The 22,086-nt window shown below is 40.9% G+C and overlaps 1 protein-coding gene and 3 long non-coding RNA genes across 6 annotated transcripts in view; all 4 read right to left on the bottom strand.

The window, feature by feature from the left end:
• Positions 1 to 321: 321 nt before the first annotated feature.
• Positions 322 to 22,086, bottom strand: part of LOC5501449 — a 34,049-nt gene continuing 12,284 nt past the window's right edge. For all 3 annotated transcript variants that reach the window (XM_048720662.1, XM_048720663.1, XM_048720664.1), the window contains 21 exons: positions 21,685 to 21,798; positions 21,388 to 21,526; positions 19,769 to 19,840; positions 17,562 to 17,622; positions 17,247 to 17,319; positions 17,015 to 17,081; positions 16,198 to 16,449; positions 11,400 to 11,477; positions 10,934 to 11,044; positions 10,381 to 10,456; positions 9,783 to 9,852; positions 9,453 to 9,495; positions 8,862 to 9,016; positions 8,021 to 8,074; positions 7,597 to 7,672; positions 7,313 to 7,429; positions 6,587 to 6,731; positions 5,770 to 5,909; positions 2,294 to 2,372; positions 1,527 to 1,590; positions 322 to 1,188 (listed from right to left, as the gene is read on the bottom strand). In XM_048720662.1, the coding sequence (XP_048576619.1) occupies positions 1,143 to 1,188; positions 1,527 to 1,590; positions 2,294 to 2,372; positions 5,770 to 5,909; positions 6,587 to 6,731; positions 7,313 to 7,429; positions 7,597 to 7,672; positions 8,021 to 8,074; positions 8,862 to 9,016; positions 9,453 to 9,495; positions 9,783 to 9,852; positions 10,381 to 10,456; positions 10,934 to 11,044; positions 11,400 to 11,477; positions 16,198 to 16,449; positions 17,015 to 17,081; positions 17,247 to 17,319; positions 17,562 to 17,622; positions 19,769 to 19,840; positions 21,388 to 21,526; positions 21,685 to 21,798 (2,032 nt within the window). In that variant the 3' untranslated portion in view covers positions 322 to 1,142. The remainder of the gene's footprint in view (positions 1,189 to 1,526; positions 1,591 to 2,293; positions 2,373 to 5,769; positions 5,910 to 6,586; positions 6,732 to 7,312; positions 7,430 to 7,596; positions 7,673 to 8,020; positions 8,075 to 8,861; positions 9,017 to 9,452; positions 9,496 to 9,782; positions 9,853 to 10,380; positions 10,457 to 10,933; positions 11,045 to 11,399; positions 11,478 to 16,197; positions 16,450 to 17,014; positions 17,082 to 17,246; positions 17,320 to 17,561; positions 17,623 to 19,768; positions 19,841 to 21,387; positions 21,527 to 21,684; positions 21,799 to 22,086) is intronic.
• LOC125558994 lies at positions 11,663 to 12,182 on the bottom strand. The gene is made up of 2 exons (XR_007306231.1): positions 12,025 to 12,182; positions 11,663 to 11,983 (listed from the first exon to the last, which is right to left on the bottom strand). It is a non-coding gene; the product is annotated as an uncharacterized LOC125558994 (long non-coding RNA).
• On the bottom strand, positions 12,677 to 14,002 carry LOC125558995. The gene is made up of 2 exons (XR_007306232.1): positions 13,924 to 14,002; positions 12,677 to 12,741 (listed from the first exon to the last, which is right to left on the bottom strand). It is a non-coding gene; the product is annotated as an uncharacterized LOC125558995 (long non-coding RNA).
• On the bottom strand, positions 13,235 to 13,662 carry LOC125558993. The gene is made up of 2 exons (XR_007306230.1): positions 13,501 to 13,662; positions 13,235 to 13,459 (listed from the first exon to the last, which is right to left on the bottom strand). It is a non-coding gene; the product is annotated as an uncharacterized LOC125558993 (long non-coding RNA).

Genomic DNA, 22,086 nt, shown 5'->3' with positions numbered 1-22,086 from the left:
ATACTAGCGCCCCTAACCACCGGAATAGCACGACCGCAATCGCCGTACCAACAACCCTGCGCTCCCAAATCCAACGTCCATACCACCCTTACAAAATGACCCGGCCGATCCCCCCGTACCAATGGCCCTACCATCCGATTAAGGACGGCCGATCCCCCCGTACCAACTGCCCTACCACCCGAACTAGGACGACCTTGCCCCCCCCCCGGAATTAGCGGCCCAATGACCCAACTAGAACGGCACGATCACACAATTGACCCTGCCCCTTATAAACGGCCAAGAAGTGATTTGAAATAAGCATACAAAACTAAACATGTAAACTGATGTTGTAATCAGTTTATTAGGGTAAACCAGACTTGGCAACAATGTCAAGTATAAATAACAAGATACAATAGTTACATACAGTGACGCAAAACGCGTTGAAAACATTCACTTCTCTCGCGCTGTAACTCATCCAAAGGGATGAATATAAAAACGTCGATCCCGACAATGGGTGCCTTGGCAACGACGACAGAGCGTACAAGGAAACTACGTGAACGATGCATCTCAACCAGCACAGTTCTAGGCGTTCTCAACGGGTTTCCTGTCCTTGGAGATAGAAAGTGAGGCAGCTTAGGGTCTGGAACGAGCTTCCTGTGACGTCATAAATCTAACCACATGAAGCCCGGTTAGAAACCCAGGTAAGAACGCCTGGAACTAGGCTGCATCTCATCGGTTTTCGACAAAATCCATCATGGCAAGACATTTACTGGCGGACTATCGAGGACATCAAAGTTTTCGCTGCCACCCAGGCGAAGTGTGTTTAACGTAAAACGTATGTTTTGGGTGGATTTAAAAATGGGTTTTAAAGAGACTTGTCAACCAGCTGTTGTCATTTTTTCAACGAATAAAGGAAGACAAATTATGAGAAGAGATCACAAAGTTACCACATTTGGTGCAAGCGAAAGAAGGCGCGCGCTGCATTCTGAGGTTGAGGTAGGTGTCTATTGTAATGAGTTGTAGTAATAGCTGGAATGGCCTATTGCGACCAATGCTTGGTTCACATTGCAGTATGATAAACTAGACTATCATAAGCTAGCTCTCAATGTGATCGTCACGATCGATCATCGACACGCGATGAGCTATCGAGTCCTTGTTTGAAGCTACTTGCAGACTCCACTGGTCGTAGAATTGTGCGACTCCATCACACTGAAAGGTAAAAGAAAAATAAAGAATAGCTTTAGTGATCCAGAAACATAGAGAAGCATATGCGAAGTATGAAAGTTTTAAGAGTTTATATAAAGGGTTGACCATTTAACCCTTAAAAGGTAGGGATGCGTTTTGAGCGGTATTTTTTCAATGGTCACTGGTTTGCAGCATATTTGTGTCATGCTATGTTTTTTTTTCTTTGGGTCAAACGATGTAGGGTTTTTTTAGGCCCGAAGCACATGCAGGAAATGTGTTTTTCATTTTTCTCGTACGACAATAGTGTAAGGTCATAATTGTAGGTGCTGCGGCATTTGGGAGCCAGGGCATCTATTGCATACCTTGAGATTATTCTACGTTCCGCCCCTCCACAGCACCTTAACTGGTCCATAAACAAAGACTGACCTGCGAAACACAGCACAGTCAGTACATAAACGCTCTTCCGTGTCATATCAGACATAAACACTCTACCGTGTCATATCAGCAATACAGAGAGAGCCAAGTCAGTACATACACGCTCTACCGTGTCATATCAGCAGTTCATAGCCTGCGAGTCTGTCTGTCCTTTCGCTTCCGTAGTCCGTAAACCTTCGGGGGGCCAGGTTTCCCTCTAGGATGGGTGATCGTTCGGGAATAGTCCGGAGAAACCTTTTGGCGAATTCTCTCGCCTTCGGCACTTACTCTTACGCTTACACTTGTCGCGCCTAATTTCGGGACTTTCCGCCAAAGGAGAGACGGCTAGCAGTCCAGCAGTAAAGAGAGTTTACTGTCGCATCTAATTACGGGACTTTCCGCCAAAGGAGAGACGGCTAGCAGTCCAGCAGTAAAGAGAGTTTACTGTCGCATCTAATTACGGGACTTTCCGCCAAAGGAGAGACGGCTAGCAGTCTGGCAGTAAAGAGAGTTTACTGTCGCATCTAATTACGGGACTTTCCGCCAAAGGAGAGACGGCTAGCAGTCTGGCAGTAAAGAGAGTTTACTGCAGTTTTCAACATTGTGCAAACTCTCACCCACGACTTCCAACACAGTTTGAATGACGCAGCCAGAAAGCGGCTCAAAGGCGGGAAATCATTGATGAGTGTTCGCAATATATTGCAGGTACATTTACCTTGTTTTGATTCAGCGTCGTAAAGTGTTTGTAAATTTTGAAGGAAATCAGCAAATACAGCGACAAGGGCTGAATGGTCCTGAGAGGTGAGAAAGAGAATAAATGCACAGTGAGGACCAGCGGCATAGGTAGTCGTACATCATCGCATCTTGGTAATACCACCTCCTGACTCACCATCTCCTGATTCACCATCATCCTATTCACCATCCCCTGATTCACCATCATCCTATTCACCATCTCCTGATTCACCATCTCCCGATTCACCATCATCCTATTCACCATCTCCTGATTCACCATCTCCTGACTCACCATCTCCTGATTCACCATCATCCTATTCACCATCTCCTGATTAACCATCTCCCGATTCAACATCTCCTGACTCACCATCTCCTGATTCACCATCATCCTATTCACCATCTCCTGATTCACCATCTTCTGACTCACCATCTCCTGATTCACCATCATCCTATTCACCATCTCCTGATTCACCATAATCTTATTCACCATCTCCTGATTCACCATCATCCTATTCACCATCTCCTGATTAACCATCATCCTATTCACCATCTCCTGATTCACCATCATCCTATTCATCATCTCCTGATTCACCATCATCCTATTCACCATCTCCTGATTCACCATCATCCTATTCACCATCTCCTGATTCACCATCATCCTATTCATCATCTCCTGATTCACCATCATCCTATTCACCATCTCCTGATTCACCATCTCCTGATTCACCATCTCCTGATTCACCATCATCCTATTCACCATCTCCTGATTCACCATCTCCTGATTCACCATCATCCTATTCACCATCTCCTGATTAACCATCTCCCGATTCAACATCTCCCGATTCACCATTATTTTATAGCACCATCTCCTGATTCACCATCTCTTAGTTCACCATCTCCTGACTCACCATCTCCTGATTCACCATCATCCTATTCACCATCTCCTGATTCACCATCATCTTATTCACCATCTCTTGATTCACCATCATCTTATTCATCATCATCTTATTTACCATCTCCTGATCCCCATCATCTTATTCATTATCTCCTGATTACCATCATCTTATTCACCATATTACCATCTCCTGACTCACCATAATCTTATTCACCATCTCCTGATTCACCATCTCCTGATTCACCATCTCCTGATTCACCATCATCCTATTCACCATCTCCTGATTCACCATCTCCTGATTCACCATCTCCTGATTCACCATCTCCTGATTCACCATCATCCTATTCACCATCTCCTGATTCACCATCTCCTGATTCACCATCTCCTGATTCACCATCATCCTATTCACCATCTCCTGATTAACCATCTCCTGACTCACCATCTCCTGATTCACCATCATCCTATTCACCATCTCCTGATTAACCATCTCCCGATTCAACATCTCCCGATTCACCATTATTTTATAGCACCATCTCCTGATTCACCATCTCCTAGTTCACCATCTCCTGACTCACCATCTCCTGATTCACCATCATCCTATTCACCATCTCCTGATTAACCACCTCCCGATTCAACATCTCCCGATTCACCATTATTTTATAGCACCATCCCCTGATTCACCATCTCCTAGTTCACCATCTCCTGACTCACCATCTCCTGATTCACCATCATCCTATTCACCATCTCCTGATTCACCATCATCTTATTCACCATCTCTTGATTCACCATCATCTTATTCATCATCATCTTATTTACCATCTCCTGATCCCCATCATCTTATTCATTATCTCCTGATTACCATCATCTTATTCACCATATTACCATCTCCTGACTCACCATAATCTTATTCACCATCTCCTGATTCACCATCATCTTATTCACCATCTCCCGTTTCACCATCATCTTATTCACCATCTCCTGTGATTCACGATAATCTTATTCACCATATCCTGTGATTCACAATAATCTTATTCACCATCTCCCGATTCGCCATCATCTTATTTACAATTTCCTGATTCACCATCATCTTATTCACCATCTCCTGTGATTCACCATCATCTTATTCACCATCTCCTGTGATTCACGATCATCTTATTCACCATCTCCCGATTCACCATCATCTTATTTACAATTTCCTGATTCACCATCTCCTGATTCATCATCTCCCGATTCACCATCTCCTGATTCATCATCTCCTGATTCATAATCTCCTGATTCATAATCTCCTGATTCATAATCTCCTGATTCACCATCTCCCGATTCACCATCTCCTGATTCATCATCATCTTATTTACCATCTCCTGATTCATCATCATCTTATTCACCATCTCCTGATTCACCATCATCTTATTCACCATCACCTGATTCACCATCATCTTATTCACCATCATCTTATTCACCATCTCCTGATTCACCATCATCTTATTCACCATCACCTGAATAAACATCATCTTATTCACAATCTTCTGATTCTCCATCTCCTGATTCACCATCTCCTGATTTATCATCTCTTGATTCATCATCTCCTGATTCACCATCATCTTATTCACCATCTCCTGATTAAACATCATTAGTATATACTCGACGGGAACTCTCTGATTGGTTCGCTATCTCGGAAAAATGAAACAGTATTCACCGCTAAAACTCAGAATAATGAGTCGATTTGTGAAATTGCCGTACAAAAGCTTGCTTTTATCACCCGAAATTGTCGAGCTTCACGTTAAAACGGCATTTTTGCTAAAATTTAGTTCATTGTCCTTTACGGAAAATCGGCTTCAAACTCCCTGTGTTTTGACATTTTCCCGCCGAAATGATTTTGCAACGCACGCGACAAATTCAAAGTTTTCTGAAATTTTATTTGCGATAAACAAATGTAGCAAATCGTCACTTTATACGAAGAAAAACTCAAAGTTTAGGCCTGCATAAGCGAAAAAAATAATTTCTACGATCAAATTCGTGAAAACGACGTGTCAAACGGGAATCTACAATAATGTTGGTCAAAATTCGTATATTGTCTTCATTGGAGTTTCTGTATTTCGTGGTGGTTGAAAGCAATGTGTGGAAAAACAGAATGGATTTGGTGCCCTTAATGTTCAGAGCGAGCAAAACCTTAAAAAAGATACGAACATCAACCACTCTCAGAAGCGATAAACTTACCTCGTTTCGCACGACCATTAAGGTAAACAAAGTTGGAGATTCAATAAAATAATAACAGCAAAATGTGTCTTGTTCAGTCCCCGCCAAGTATATACAAAAACAATTATTCTCCTCAGGCTCAGCGAATAGCGGTGGATAGTCCCCTCGCCGCTATTCACTTTGCCTTTGGCGAATAATTGTTAATTATTCACCTCAATGACTTTAAAAACTATTCGCTACTCGACCACATCCATGTCCTGTTCAGCTATTCTAGTTACCCAGCCAGAGGAAATCTCCAAGCTCTTATCATCCTCCCAAGCAGGGGGTGAGGGGTGTGTATGTCACCCCCCAGGTGGTATTACACTTACCTCATCCTCATCCTCCCAGCTGTCCCAATCTGAGCCATCAGATGCGTCATCATCCCCAGCGGGGAGGTGTGGGGTGCCTCTGCCACTCTCGTGAGATCTGTCTAAAGCTACAGACTCAGGGAGCATACGCAAGCCATTCACTACAAAGGTAACACAACCTGAATCAGTATTCCTTGGGTAAAATGTGACACAAAACTTTTTGTTACATTGTGAAACAATGTTCTAGTGGCTAGGCGACTTGCACTAAGAAGTCAAATGACTTTTAAAGAAGGCCAATCACGCCGCCATTTTATGCTCCCGTTCAATGCCGAGTCATAGAAGCATCCATTTCCATCGGCTAATTCAAACAAGTAACTAAAATATTTTCAATCGAATAGTCGATAATTTAGTCAATTTCAGTCAATAACGTATCAGACTTCATTCGTGGATTTGATGTTTCCTTGCGAATAAACCGTTGTATTTTCAATAATAAACAATAACAAAGGAATGGTTGATCGACATTCTTTAAGCTGGAAAATAACAACAAAGTAACTTATTTAGCCCTCATGAATCATGCAGAAAAAGTTTTTTTTCATAAAATGGCTTTTTTTAATAAAAAGCTTTTACTTTTTTGTCGATCTCTGGCGTGACAGGCACAGGTATTTCTGTGTTTGTTTCGGCTTGAATTTGACACTCAAAAGGTCACATGGCTTCTTAGTGTAAGTCGCCTATTCACATGATGATGATGGTGATGGTGGAGATGGTGATGGTGTTGGTTCCCCTTATAAGAACAGATTAAAGATACAGAGTCAACTTGGCCATTATCTAATGTGATTACCTTGCTCATCATCGTCGTCTTCGTCTACTGGTAATGGCGCCTCGTCAACAGGGCTAGTGGGGATGTCGTTACTGAGTATGTACAAGTCTGGAGTCTCTGTCCTGCTGCTGGGCTCCTCACCCATTAGACCAACCAAGTCAGGCTCCTGTACAGGAAGGTACAGCAAATGTTAGAAGCCCATCACCATGAGACCAACTAAGTTGGTCCTCCTGTACAGCATGGTACAGCCACACTAAGAGCTGTGACACTTTTCTATTGGGTGAACCCATGGTCGGTGTATTATAAAAGGTATCCAGATGTTAGGCAACCAAGCAGTTAGGCAACCGTCCACTAGAGCCTAAAATGGACAGTCCCCAAACGACATAGCTGCCCCACACCTGAAAACATATAGATTTTTTTCATGCAATAACAGTTTATGACAAGAATTTACATCAACAGGGGTCAAGAACATGATTCTTGCTGAAGTGTATCAGAGGGGGAGAGAGAAAGCATGGCAGACTCGCCTGACTTGTCGGAAAGTAGGCTGACCCCTGTTGTCGCAAATGTGAACCATGGAGGGGAGGCTCAGGATAAAGCAAAGATTTTAAGGAAGGGGGGATGATGAATTTATTTTTCTTTCCAGTTTTTCCTTATACTTCTTCACATTTTTAAGAAAACTCTTTTAAAAAAAGGGGGAAGGCCCCGCTCAGACCAACCCTACTTCTACCAATGCCTTGAATGTCTTACATAGTCTAGCCTTGTGCTGATTGCGGTGACAATCTGACCAAGGTGCGGTGAGTGCAGAAACTCGCACACCTTGACAAACACATCCAGGACTTGTCTGACCACGGGTAGGTCTAGAGTCTGCAGACAACAAGATGATAGGTCATGTATTGGGATACAGGCAAAAGGGTTAGGCAGTCATGTATGGAAGAGAACACGAATTTCCTTTGGGAATAGAATCCCGAGCAATAATCATTAATTGGTTGGTTGGTTGGTTGGTTGGTTGGTTGGTTGGTTGGTTGATCTACCTTGACTGATATGATGCTACTGATTCCACTCAGTGCAAAGCTGAAGTACGTCTTAACAAGTTGATCAAGCTCCTTCCTGCAATAAGGTATGTAAAAAAAAGGGATTAGGATCATCACCATCACCGACATCATCGAGAACCACAAGGTCGCCATACTAGACGTGGAGCCTCAGGTATTCATGTGTAAAATACACGCAAACACAGTTTCATCCTACACCCTGAGGCCGTTTCTTACCAACAGATGTACTGTCTCCCTTCTAGGCGCTGAAGGTTCTTCGCACAGCCAAGTTCACACCCTACTACCTAATTATCCCCCCTAGGGATTGGGGGAGTTATTAGAGATTTATGGTATTTATAAATTCTTAAGGTTGTCGTCAGGTATGATGGCAAAATACCATCTCTTGTTGTAAAGAAAGCTTACATACCTCTCCTTTACCGCAGTCATGAGCTCTTTTGTACGTTGAAGGATGTACTGCAACCTATAGATGCAACATGAAATTAAAAAAATCAATACATGTAGTAAATAGAGAAAGAAAAGATAGATAACAGGGTTATAGGTAATTGGAATTTCTACAGTCTAATATTGCCATTATTCTGCCAAATCCCGCCAACGATTTCAAACTACTAAATTCCCTTCTAGTTTCTAACATTCAAATTTTAATTGGCTAGCACTGAAATGGTTTCCAATGTTATTCCATTAGTTTGAATCACAACAGCAAGAAAGTGGTTTAGCAATTGTAAATTGTTCGATGAAAGTTAGACCCTGTCCCACGTATCCGTTTTCGTTTGAAAACGCAACCTTTTGTTCTGTTTTCAAAAAGATCCGCGTCCAAACGAAGCGTTTTTAATTTGATACGACCCGTCCCCACGAAACAGAAAAACGATAACAGCGCATGCGTACTCGCGCACCAAGTGGACTGGACCTGAGTTATCATGCCACTGTTCTCGAAAGTTTCATTTTTCGTCCTTCCCCATGGCACCAAAAGGGTATCATTATCAAATTGTTCCACTATGGAGATCGTTTTCTAATCGTTCCGTTTTCGGTCATCGTTTTCGCGTTTATGTGTGGACGATACCCATATCTGTAACAAAAAGGTTGCGTTTTCAAACGAAAACGGATACATGGGGACGGGGTCTTAGCAGAGTATTTAAAAACACAGCGTGCCAACAACACAGAACTCTCACAGCAGAGAAATCTCATACAACATAATATAGCCAAAATGCTGCTAACACAACTCATCATTACATAGCGAACACTTTTCTTACCCGTCTACTAGGGAGTGGCATATCTTGGAGTCCTCAGGGAATACCCCTATGTAGTGCACCAGCACAGGGAACACCAGAATGACAGTGTGGACCTCACAGGTCTTCAGGAACTTCGCCAGGGCATAGGATATCTCTGATATCAAGTACTTCCCAAACTACAAAACACAATTTGTGAACTTTACATAAGGAGTTCTATCTAACCAGAAAAATGGAAACCAGAAAGCATCCATCATGCTTTGGGTTTAGGTCACTATGAAATACATAGGGTGGTCCTAAGGGTATTTCCTCATTTCCCTCTCATGTATGTAGGGAGACACTAGGTGCTAGAAACACGTTTTTCCCATGTGAGGTAGCACTACCCAGGAAGGGGGGGGATAGCCCCCTACACTAGTTTGACAGACCTCAGGTTGTTTATCAATATGGCTTGGCGGCAACCACTGTAGAGCTACCCTTCTGGTTAGGAACACAGAAATATGCTAAAGGTGGTTTCTTTATCCCTATAAGGTAGGGGCCCCTTGGGTCAGGCATTGCCTATCTTCATGTGAACAGGGCCTAACTGTAGATGATCAAGGATCAACTTCTAGCACTAACCTGCTGGGCATGCCTTTCAGAAGATGGTGGTCTACTGCAGCAGCTAAAATAGAAAGTGGAGGTGTAAGAAACTGTAGAAAACAGCAGGTCATGTATCTGTGGGAACAATTCGATGCACACCCCATTTATGGAATGTTAGAACAACAAGCTCCCTCGTTAAAAGGGAGACTAAATGTCAAGCATGGCCAGGCATGTACCAAGGATTTGCTCAGGGTGGGGATGAGGAGTGTGCAGTCATAGGCATTATATAGAAAAGGATAGTATTTGATAAACCTTTCAATGAGAAATAACCCACTTTTAGGGTGGCCAGGGGGGGTGTGGGTGCTTTACCTGAGAAAGCCGTCTGTGGGAGAACAAAATGACGACTGTTCTGACTTGAGTGCAGCTTTGATAGTTCTCCCTAGGGTGAGCAAACAAAATCATCAGAAGGTTATCATCAAGTGTTAATGTCATCTAGTACAGATTTATCCCAAACTTGCTTTAGCTTAGCATTTAGATGTAACATTTCCAATTTGCTTTCTTCAATAATCAAATCAGATGTGAAGTACATTTTTGTGCTTGATTCAGAAAATAAACTGCTGTCTGAGTTGAGTTGTTGAACTATCAAAGAGATTGTTTATGTAACAAATGTCACACAAAAACTGCTTTGTAATTTCATTGTTGGATAATAAACAACTTATTGGATATCTTAGTGTAAAATATCGCTGGAATATTTTAGACTGAAATTGTAGACTAAAATGCCCAAAAGATAATAAAATATACCTGGTATATTACTAAAATACCATGAGATAACCTGTGGCATATATGAGATTCCATGAGAATATAACTGAGGCATATATTAACTGAAATACTGTACCATAAGAATATAACTGTGTCATATAATTGATATAAAAACTAACTTATTCAAAGGTCTCTGCTGCACACTCACCAAGAGGTTGTTCAGGAAATGAAAATGAAAAGATATTCAAAATGATATTCAACACCCTCTCCTCCGCATCACATTTCTGAAAACAAGGGTTGAGTTAAAATGCAAACAAGGGATAACATATTTTTCTGAACCATAGTATAAGCAGCCCTAGTTATTCTGCTAAGGAATCTTGTAACATTTGAAAAAAAAATAAAAAACTCTGAGAAATATTCAGAAGTGGGTTGGTGGGACAAGGGCAAACTTGAAAAATAAAAAGAATGGAAAATTTATTTTTTTTAATATTGACAGAGCCAAAATATCATATACCATATGGATGGTTATTCCAAAAAGATAAAAAAATAAAAAAATTGGATAGTGTGGTGGATGGGTGGGGTCATCTCTATCCAGTTTTTTCTTTGATTTTTTTTTTACTTTACAAGATCCCTTAGTTGATAAAGTAAAAAATAAAGATAGGCAATAAGCGTGAGTGGAGGCATGGATGGCTATCCCACAATCACTTAAGCATGTTTACATAACTGCATTTATTTATTCATTTATCATAATTTTTAGCTACCTGTTTCTTGTCTCCTTTACTTGGCGAAAAAAAGATATGAGCAAGCATGGTGGTCTCCATGGCAACAACAGTGAGCTTGTCATATGCGGTGTGTCCGAGTACATCATATACCTAGACCATAATGTTACAAGTACAAGTAAACCAAGTGTGATTTAGATATAGGGCATCTAAGGATGCACCATTGATTATTCTAGTGTGTGGGGGGTGAGAGGGGAGGTTAGGAAAAGACAATTAGATATGCAAGTGCAAGAACGAGAACAACACAAGTGAGAGTAGGTCAAACACACATGCAAGAAAATCAAGCAGATGCATCTCTTGGCTTGCTTTTCCACTTATATCCCAGGGAGATAGGAAAAATTTCTTGCTTTGAGCTTGCATCCTAGGAAGAACCAGGCTTAAGTGTGCCCTTCAGCATAGTGCAAAAAGCCATGTTTTGTCACAGCAAAGGGCATCTTAGGAATATTACCTTCTTGGTCCATCTCCTAAGGCCCGTCTTTATCTCACAGACAACATTTAGAGCGGCTTGCCCACAGCTCTCTGGATCCTATAACAAGTATAGAGGAGTGTTAGTGTGTGTGGATCTGCCTTCAATGGTGATATTCCCAGTGTTAGTTGTGTGTGGATCTACCTTTCATGGGGATATTCTAGTGTTAGTTGTGTGTGGATCTACCTTATATGGAAATATTCTAGTGTTAGTTGTGTGTGGATCTACCTTTCAAGGGGATATTCTAGTGTTAGTTGTGTGTGGATCTACCTTTCATGGGGATATTCTAGTGTTAGTTGTGTGTGGATCTACCTTTCATGGGGATATTCTAGTGTCAGTTGTGTGTGGATCTACCTTTCATGGGGATATTCTAGTGTTAGTTGTGTGTGGATCTACCTTTCATGGGGATATTCCTAGTGTTAGTTGTGTGTAAATCTACCTTTCATGGGGATATTCTAGTGTTAGTTGTGTGTGGATCTACCTTATATGGAAATATTCTAGTGTTAGTTGTGTGTGGATCTACCTTTCATGGGGATATTCCTAGTGTTAGTTGTGTGTGGATCTACCTTTCATGGGGATATTCCTAGTGTTAGTTGTGTAAATCTACCTTTCATGGGGATATTCTAGTGTTAGTTGTGTGTGGATCTACCTTATATGGAAATATTCTAGTGTTAGTTGTGTGTGGATCTACCTTTCATGGGGATATTCCTAGTGTTAGTTGTGTGTGGATCTACCTTTCATGGGGATATTCTAGTGTTAGTTGTGTGGATCTACCTTTCATGGGGATATTCTAGTGTTAGTTGTGTGTGGATCTACCTTTCATGGGGATATTCCTAGTGTTAGTTGTGTGTGGATCTACCTTTCATGGGGATATTCCTAGTGTTAGTTGTGTGTGGATCTACCCTTCATGGGGATATTCTAGTGTTAGTTGTGTGTGGATCTACCTTTCATGGGGATATTCCTAGTGTTAGTTGTGTGTGGATCTACCTTTCATGGGGATATTCCTAGTGTTAGTTGTGTGTGGATCTACCTTTCATGGGGATATTCTAGTGTTAGTTGTGTGTGGATCTACCTTTCATGGGGATATTCTAGTGTTAGTTGTGTGTGGATTTACCTTTCATGGGGATATTCTAGTGTTAGTTGTGTGGATCTACCTTTCATGGGGATATTCTAGTGTTAGTTGTGTGTGGATCTACCTTTCATGGGGATATTCCTAGTGTTAGTTGTGTGTGGATCTACCTTTCATGGGGATATTCCTAGTGTTAGTTGTGTGTGGATCTACCTTTTATGGGGATATTCTAGTGTTAGTTGTGTGTGGATCTACCTTTCATGGGGATATTCTAGTGTTAGTTGTGTGTAAATCTACCTTTCATGGGGATATTCCTAGTGTTAGTTGTGTGTGGATCTACCTTTCATGGGGATATTCCTAGTGTTAGTTGTGTGTGGATCTACCTTTCATGGGGATATTCCTAGTGTTAGTTGTGTGTAAATCTACCTTTCATGGGGATATTCTAGTGTTAGTTGTGTGTGGATCTACCTTATATGGAAATATTCTAGTGTTAGTTGTGTGTGGATCTACCTTTCATGGGGATATTCCTAGTGTTAGTTGTGTGTGGATCTACCTTTCATGGGGATATTCCTAGTGTTAGTTGTGTAAATCTACCTTTCATGGGGATATTCTAGTGTTAGTTGTGTGTGGATCTACCTTTCATGGGGATATTCTAGTGTTAGTTGTGTGTGGATCTACCGTTCATGGGGATATTCCTAGTGTTAGTTGTGTAAATCTACCTTTCATGGGGATATTCTAGTGTTAGTTGTGTGTGGATCTACCTTTCATGGGGATATTCTAGTGTTAGTTGTGTGTGGATCTACCTTTCATGGAGATATTCCTAGTGTTAGTTGTGTGTAAATCTACCTTTCATGGGGATATTCTAGTGTTAGTTGTGTGTGGATCTACCTTATATGGAAATATTCTAGTGTTAGTTGTGTGTGGATCTACCTTTCATGGGGATATTCCTAGTGTTAGTTGTGTGTGGATCTACCTTTCATGGGGATATTCCTAGTGTTAGTTGTGTAAATCTACCTTTCATGGGGATATTCTAGTGTTAGTTGTGTGTGGATCTACCTTATATGGAAATATTCTAGTGTTAGTTGTGTGTGGATCTACCTTTCATGGGGATATTTCTAGTGTTAGTTGTGTGTGGATCTACCTTTCATGGGGATATTCTAGTGTTAGTTGTGTGGATCTACCTTTCATGGGGATATTCTAGTGTTAGTTGTGTGTGGATCTACCTTTCATGGGGATATTCCTAGTGTTAGTTGTGTGTGGATCTACCTTTCATGGGGATATTCCTAGTGTTAGTTGTGTGTGGATCTACCTTTCATGGGGATATTCTAGTGTTAGTTGTGTGTGGATCTACCTTTCATGGGGATATTCCTAGTGTTAGTTGTGTGTGGATCTACCTTTCATGGGGATATTCCTAGTGTTAGTTGTGTGTGGATCTACCTTTCATGGGGATATTCTAGTGTTAGTTGTGTGTGGATCTACCTTTCATGGGGATATTCTAGTGTTAGTTGTGTGTGGATTTACCTTTCATGGGGATATTCTAGTGTTAGTTGTGTGGATCTACCTTTCATGGGGATATTCTAGTGTTAGTTGTGTGTGGATCTACCTTTCATGGGGATATTCCTAGTGTTAGTTGTGTGTGGATCTACCTTTCATGGGGATATTCCTAGTGTTAGTTGTGTGTGGATCTACCTTTTATGGGGATATTCTAGTGTTAGTTGTGTGTGGATCTACCTTTCATGGGGATATTCTAGTGTTAGTTGTGTGTAAATCTACCTTTCATGGGGATATTCCTAGTGTTAGTTGTGTGTGGATCTACCTTTCATGGGGATATTCCTAGTGTTAGTTGTGTGTGGATCTACCTTTCATGGGGATATTCCTAGTGTTAGTTGTGTGTGGATCTACCTTTCATGGGGATATTCTAGTGTTAGTTGTGTGTGGATCTACCTTTCATGGGGATATTTCTAGTGTTAGTTGTGTGTGGATCTACCTTTCATGGGGATATTCCTAGTGTTAGTTGTGTGTGGATCTACCTTTCATGGGGATATTCCTAGTGTTAGTTGTGTGTGGATCTACCTTTCATGGGGATATTCTAGTGTTAGTTGTGTGTGGATCCACCTTTCATGGGGATATTCTAGTGTTAGTTGTGTGTGGATCTACCTTTCATGGGGATATTCTAGTGTTAGTTGTGTGTGGATCTACCTTTCATGGGGATATTCCTAGTGTTAGTTGTGTGTGGATCTACCTTTCATGGGGATATTCTAGTGTTAGTTGTGTGTGGATCTACCTTTCATGGGGATATTCTAGTGTTAGTTGTGTGTGGATCTACCTTTCATGGGGATATTCCTAGTGTTTATTGTGTGTGGATCTACCTTTCATGGGGATATTCTAGTGTTAGTTGTGTGTGGATCTACCTTTCATGGGGATATTCTAGTGTTAGTTGTGTGTGGATCTACCTTTCATGGGGATATTCCTAGTGTTTATTGTGTGTGGATCTACCTTTCATGGGGATATTCTAGTGTTAGTTGTGTGTGGATCTACCTTTCATGGGGATATTCTAGTGTTAGTTGTGTGTGGATCTACCTTTCAAGGGGATATTCTAGTGTTAGTTGTGTGTGGATCTACCTTTCATGGGGATATTCCTAGTGTTTATTGTGTGTGGATCTACCTTTCATGGGGATATTCTAGTGTTAGTTGTGTGTGGATCTACCTTTCATGGGGATATTCTAGTGTTAGTTGTGTGTGGATCTACCTTATATGGAAATATTCTAGTGTTAGTTGTGTGTGGATCTACCTTTCATGGGGATATTCTAGTGTTAGTTGTGTGTGGATCTACCTTTTATGGGGATATTCTAGTGTTAGTTGTGTGTGGATCTACCTTTCATGGGGATATTCTAGTGTTAGTTGTGTGTGGATCTACCTTTCAAGGGGATATTCTAGTGTTAGTTGTGTGTGGATCTACCTTTCATGGGGATATTCCTAGTGTTTATTGTGTGTGGATCTACCTTTCATGGGGATATTCTAGTGTTAGTTGTGTGTGGATCTACCTTTCATGGGGATATTCTAGTGTTAGTTGTGTGTGGATCTACCTTATATGGAAATATTCTAGTGTTAGTTGTGTGTGGATCTACCTTTCATGGGGATATTCTAGTGTTAGTTGTGTGTGGATCTACCTTTTATGGGGATATTCTAGTGTTAGTTGTGTGTGGATCTACCTTTTATGGGGATATTCTAGTGTTAGTTGTGTGTGGATCTACCTTTCATGGGGATATTCTAGTGTTAGTTGTGTGTGGATCTACCTTTTATGGGGATATTCTAGTGTTAGTTGTGTGTGGATCTACCTTTCATGGGGATATTCTAGTGTTAGTTGTGTGTGGATCTACCTTTCATCGGGATATTCTAGTGTTAGTTGTGTGCGGATCTACCTTTCATGGGGATATTCCTAGTGTTAGTTGTGTGTGGATCTACCTTTCATGGGGATATTCCTAGTGTTAGTTGTGTGTGGATCTACATTTTATGGGTGTGTTCATGTGTTAGTTGTGCGTGGATCTACCTTTCATTTGGATATTCTAGTGTTAGTTGTGTGCGGATCTACATTTTATGGGTGTGTTCATGTGTTAGTTGTGCGTGGATCTACCTTTCATTTGGATATTCTAGTGTTAGTTGTGTATAAAACTGCTTCTCACAGCAATTTCCTCCTAGTAGTAACACTACCTTCCAGGTTGATGGGGGCTGGTTGAGAAAGTGCAGCAGTTTCCCAGCGTGGCTGATGGAGTGTTTAAGAGCAATACATGCCCCATAGCAGATGAGCGTGTTGTTTCTTGTCAGGTGTTTATCCCACAAATATGATAAAGGCGTCATGTTGAACCACCGAAGCGTCTCTGTCACGAGTGGTAACAGCTGTTGGCCCATTCGCCGTAGCTCCCATCTTGAGTCAGCAAGAGATTCTATTGTTTGGCAGAGAATCTGGGAAGTAACAAGAAAATAACAGTTAGAATAGCACATGGGAATAAATCAAGGATGAAATGGTATACTCTACTCATCAATAAAAACAGAGTTGTTTTGCTAACGTTACAAGTATTAGCTCTTCATCAGGTTAACAGCGATTTGCTTCACCTAAAGGGCTAATGCTTGAAAGTAAGCAAAACTACTCTGTTCTCACAGAGGCCCAAAACTTACTCAATTATGCAGAGCCAGAGGCATAGAATGGGGAGGACCCTAGCAGCTCAGCTCCCTCCCCCCCCCCCTTCCCACCCCAGCCAAAACTACAGTACATGTATGCTACCTTATTTACAAATACAGGAGAAAATGCCTTATAATGACCTTTCGGGTTCACTCCTATAAGTTAATTAAAAATCCTAGCTATTCCTCCGAGAGTAGTATTTCACATTATGGTTGAACCTCTATTGCATGAGTTTAATACTTTTACCAGCACACTATGAAACATTTGGAATCTACTCTTCAAAATTCTTACCAGCTGGCTGGCTAATACTTAAAATGTAAGACTCTTTTAACATTATCAATTCCCTACCTGGAAAAGTATAGATGCCAAGGTTTCTAGTTCTAGAGATGCAGCCCATTGTGGTGTGCCATGGAATCTAAAAAAAATAATAATAATTTAGAACACCCTCTGTCACCTTTGCTAGTTATTCTTTTTTAAAAAAAAATGTTTGAATTTGCTAAGATGAAGCTATGTATTTGAATGGTTATTTTTAGTTTTATAAGCAAATAATACAAAATAAACAACAAAACCCTAAACATACTGAGAAGTAGTCGGCTTTGTGGAATGAGGCCTTGATTTGTGGAAGACATCATCATCTAAGTTTACACATTCCCCTAAGACAACAAAAGCAAAATTAGAATTCATGTAAAAAGAATAGTAGGAAGACTGAATAGAGGCTGAGGAGAGGTACATTGTCTTTTAGCCTAAAAAAAAAAATGCTTCATACAAGGCTTCCCGTAGAGGGAAAAAGACTGAGGCTGTTTATACAACATATTAAAATATGAAAAGCCACTTATATATTTCACAATACTTTTATCTTTCTGAAGCTATCATCAGATAATATTTATAGACCTACCATTGATACTACTGATATTTGCAAGAGGAGAACGCATGCACCTGACCATCCCATTTACCGGCTAGAAATAGAACACAGGCACAAAAAATATTAATCTCTTAATGTATGTTGTGTATAATATCATTTATAGTTCTGACAGATACCAATACCTAAATGGCAGTCACATACCCAGGATTTGCAAGGGGGAGGGACACAGCCGTATCATAAGGAAAAAGGATAGCATATGACTATCCTTCAATAAGAAATGACCCACTTTTTGGGGTCCAAAGGTGGGAGTTGGCCATACAATAGCACACCCCTAGGTATGCACCTGCATGTAGAACAGACAGAGTTGGGCAGATCTTTCATACTTAAACCCCTAGGTATGCTCCTGTATGTAAAACAGACAGAGTTGGGCAGGACATACTTAAACCCCTAGGTATGCTCCTGTATGTAAAACAGACAGAGTTGGGCAGGACATTAATACTTAAACCCCTAGGTATGCTCCTGTATGTAAAACAGACAGAGTTGGGCAGGACATTAATACTTAAACCCCTAGGTATGCTCCTGTATGTAAAACAGACAGAGTTGGGCAGGACATTAATACTTAAACCCCTAGGTATGCTCCTGTATGTAAAACAGACAGAGTTGGGCAGGACATTAATACTTAAACCCCTAGGTATGCTCCTGTATGTAAAACAGACAGAGTTGGGCAGGACATTAATACTTAAACCCCTAGGTATGTGCCTGTATGTAAAACAGACAGAGTTGGGCAGGACATTAATACTTAAACCCCTAGGTATGCACCTGCATGTAAAACAGACAGAGTTGGGCAGGACATTAATACTTAAACCCCTAGGTATGCTCCTGTATGTAAAACAGACAGAGTTGGGCAGGACATACTTAAACCCCTAGGTATGCTCCTGTATGTAAAACAGACAGAGTTGGGCAGGACATTAATACTTAAACCCCTAGGTATGTGCCTGTATGTAAAACAGACAGAGTTGGGCAGGACATTAATACTTAAACCCCTAGGTATGCTCCTGTATGTAAAACAGACAGAGTTGGGCAGGACATTAATACTTAAACCCCTAGGTATGCTCCTGTATGTAAAACAGACAGAGTTGGGCAGGACATTAATACTTAAACCCCTAGGTATGCGCCTGCATGTAGAACAGACAGAGTTGGGCAGGACATTAATACTTAAACCCCTAGGTATGCTCCTGTATGTAAAACAGACAGAGTTGGGCAGGACATTAATACTTAAACCCCTAGGTATGTGCCTGTATGTAAAACAGACAGAGTTGGGCAGGACATTAATACTTAAACCCCTAGGTATGCGCCTGCATGTAGAACAGACAGAGTTGGGCAGGACATTAATACTTAAACCCCTAGGTATGCTCCTGTATGTAAAACAGACAGAGTTGGGCAGGACATTAATACTTAAACCCCTAGGTATGTGCCTGTATGTAAAACAGACAGAGTTGGGCAGGACATTAATACTTAAACCCCTAGGTATGTGCCTGTATGTAAAACAGACAGAGTTGGGCAGGACATTAATACTTAAACCCCTAGGTATGTGCCTGTATGTAAAACAGACAGAGTTGGGCAGGACATTAATACTTAAACCCCTAGGTATGTGCCTGTATGTAAAACAGACAGAGTTGGGCAGGACATTAATACTTAAACCCCTAGGTATGCTCCTGTATGTAAAACAGACAGAGTTGGGCAGGACATTAATACTTAAACCCCTAGGTATGCTCCTGTATGTAAAACAGACAGAGTTGGGCAGGACATTAATACTTAAACCCCTAGGTATGCTCCTGTATGTAAAACAGACAGAGTTGGGCAGGACATTAATACTTAAACCCCTAGGTATGTGCCTGTATGTAAAACAGACAGAGTTGGGCAGGACATTAATACTTAAACCCCTAGGTATGTGCCTGTATGTAAAACAGACAGAGTTGGGCAGGACATTAATACTTAAACCCCTAGGTATGTGCCTGTATGTAAAACAGACAGAGTTGGGCAGGACATTAATACTTAAACCCCTAGGTATGTGCCTGTATGTAAAACAGACAGAGTTGGGCAGGACATTAATACTTAAACCCCTAGGTATGTGCCTGTATGTAAAACAGACAGAGTTGGGCAGGACATTAATACTTAAACCCCTAGGTATGTGCCTGCATTGTAGATCAGATATTGTTGGACAGGACGTTCACACTTACTGCTGGTGTCTTTGCTTGTGGACTTCTCTCTGTCTTATCAACAGCTTTAGATTGACTCAATAAAGAGTTGGCCTGGAAACAAACAACATGCTTTTTACTAATTATAGTACCTCACCATGCACCAGTCTACTCTATCTATGACAAGAAAATGGAGCTAAACATTTTAGCTTATTTTGTCTAAACCTTCCCTCAAAACCTTCTTCTGCCTCTTTTACCATTTCTGGTCCTTTTGGGGGAGTGTGACATGGTGAAGTCTGGCATGGTGAAGTGTGTCATGGTAAAGTGTGACATGGAATTGTGTGACATGGTGTTGTGTGACATAGTGATATGTGACATGGTGTTGTATGACATGATGATGTATGATATGGTGTGTTGTGTGACATGATGATGTATGATATGGTGTGTTGTGTGACATGATGATGTGTGACGTGGTGTGTTGTGTGACATGATGATGTGTGACATGTTGTGTTGTGTGACATGGTGATGTATGATATGGTGTGTTGTGTGACATGGTGATGTGTGACGTGTTGTGTTGTTTGACATGATGATGTGTGACATGGTGTTGTGTGACATGATGATGGTAACATGATAAGAATTGTTTTCTAAACAACACATGAAGTTGAATTACATGACGTTACGTGACATGGTGATGTGTGACGTGTTGTGATGTGTGACATGATGATGTGTGACGTGTTGTGTTGTGTGACATGATGATGTGTGACGTGTTGTGTTGTGTGACATGATGATGTGTGACGTGTTGTGTTGTGTGACATGGTGATGTGTGACATGGTGTGTTGTGTGAAATGATGATGTGTGACGTGTTGTGTTGTGTGACATGATGATGTGTGACATGGTGTGTTGTGTGACATGGTGATGTATGATATGGTGTGTTGTGTGACATGGTGATGTGTGACGTGTTGTGTTGTTTGACATGATGATGTGTGACATGGTGTTGTGTGACATGATGATGGTAACATGATAAGAATTGTTTTCTAAACAACACATGAAGTTGAATTACATGACGTTACGTGACATGGTGATGTGTGACGTGTTGTGATGTGTGACATGATGATGTGTGACGTGTTGTGTGACATGATGATGTGTGACGTGTTGTGTTGTGTGACATGGTGATGTGTGACATGGTGTGATGTGTGACGTGTTGTGTTGTGTGACATGGTGATGTGTGACATGGTGTGTTGTGTGACATGATGATATGTGACGTGTTGTGTTGTGTGACATGGTGATGTGTGACATGGTGTGTTGTGTGAAATGATGATGTGTGACGTGTTGTGTTGTGTGACATGATGATGTGTGACATGGTGTTGTGTGACATGATGATGGTAACATAAGAATTGTTTTCTAAACAACACATGAAGTTGAATTACATGACGTTACGTGACATGGTGATGTGTGACGTGTTGTGTTGTGTGACGTGTTTTGTTGTGTGACATGATGATGTGTGACGTGTTGTGTTGTGTGACATGATGATGTGTGACGTGTTGTGTTGTGTGACATGGTGATGCGTGACGTGTTGTGTTGTGTGACATGATGATGTGTGACGTGTTGTGTGACATGGTGTGTTGTGTGACATGATGATGTGCTAAGAATTGTTCTCTTACCAGTTCTAGTCCTTGAGATTTTGGGGGCCTGAATGGTCTCCGTGGCAACACTCCCTGGCAGGACACTGAGTACTGCCTGATAAGCTTCCTTGTCGAAGTTGCAGACAGATCATTTTCTGTACTAAATGAAGAAGCTCTTCTACAAAACAATCAATAAATATTTTGATTTATACTATTCTAATTGATAGAAATTACAGGAGAATTTTAAAGTCTGTTCATTTGGCTTGTGTGACGCATAGTTTTATAAGCTATGAAACCCTATGCAGATATGCAAATTCCATGCATAGGGACACCTACTTTGGTCTCTTGATCCATGCCTCTCTGACCGGGAATCCATCCTTGATGGGGTAGGCTATGCTGCCAAAACTGTTACTTTTAAGGTGACTAGGGGGGGAGTACTCAGATTTGTGCCTGGAAAATACAATACCATGGTATAGCACAATAGACATGATATATGTGCTATACAACAAGTAGAACACAGCATCATCATCATTATCAATACCTGCATTTTTACTTATACTGCTAAAAAGATTTAAGAATTTTTAACCAGCTTTGATTTGTTTAATGGAAATTCAAAACTAGCAAATAATAGGATAGTTACTTTTGTCAGAGTATCAATAAACATCATGTTATTCATTTAGCAAAAAGAACAAGGTAAAATAAAACATATCTAAGAAAGTATACCTATTAAAGAATTTA

The sequence above is a fragment of the Nematostella vectensis genome, chromosome 13 (genome assembly GCF_932526225.1).
Source record: "Nematostella vectensis chromosome 13, jaNemVect1.1, whole genome shotgun sequence".
Lineage (NCBI taxonomy): Eukaryota > Metazoa > Cnidaria > Anthozoa > Actiniaria > Edwardsiidae > Nematostella > Nematostella vectensis.
This window is presented reverse-complemented; position numbering and strand designations above follow the sequence as displayed.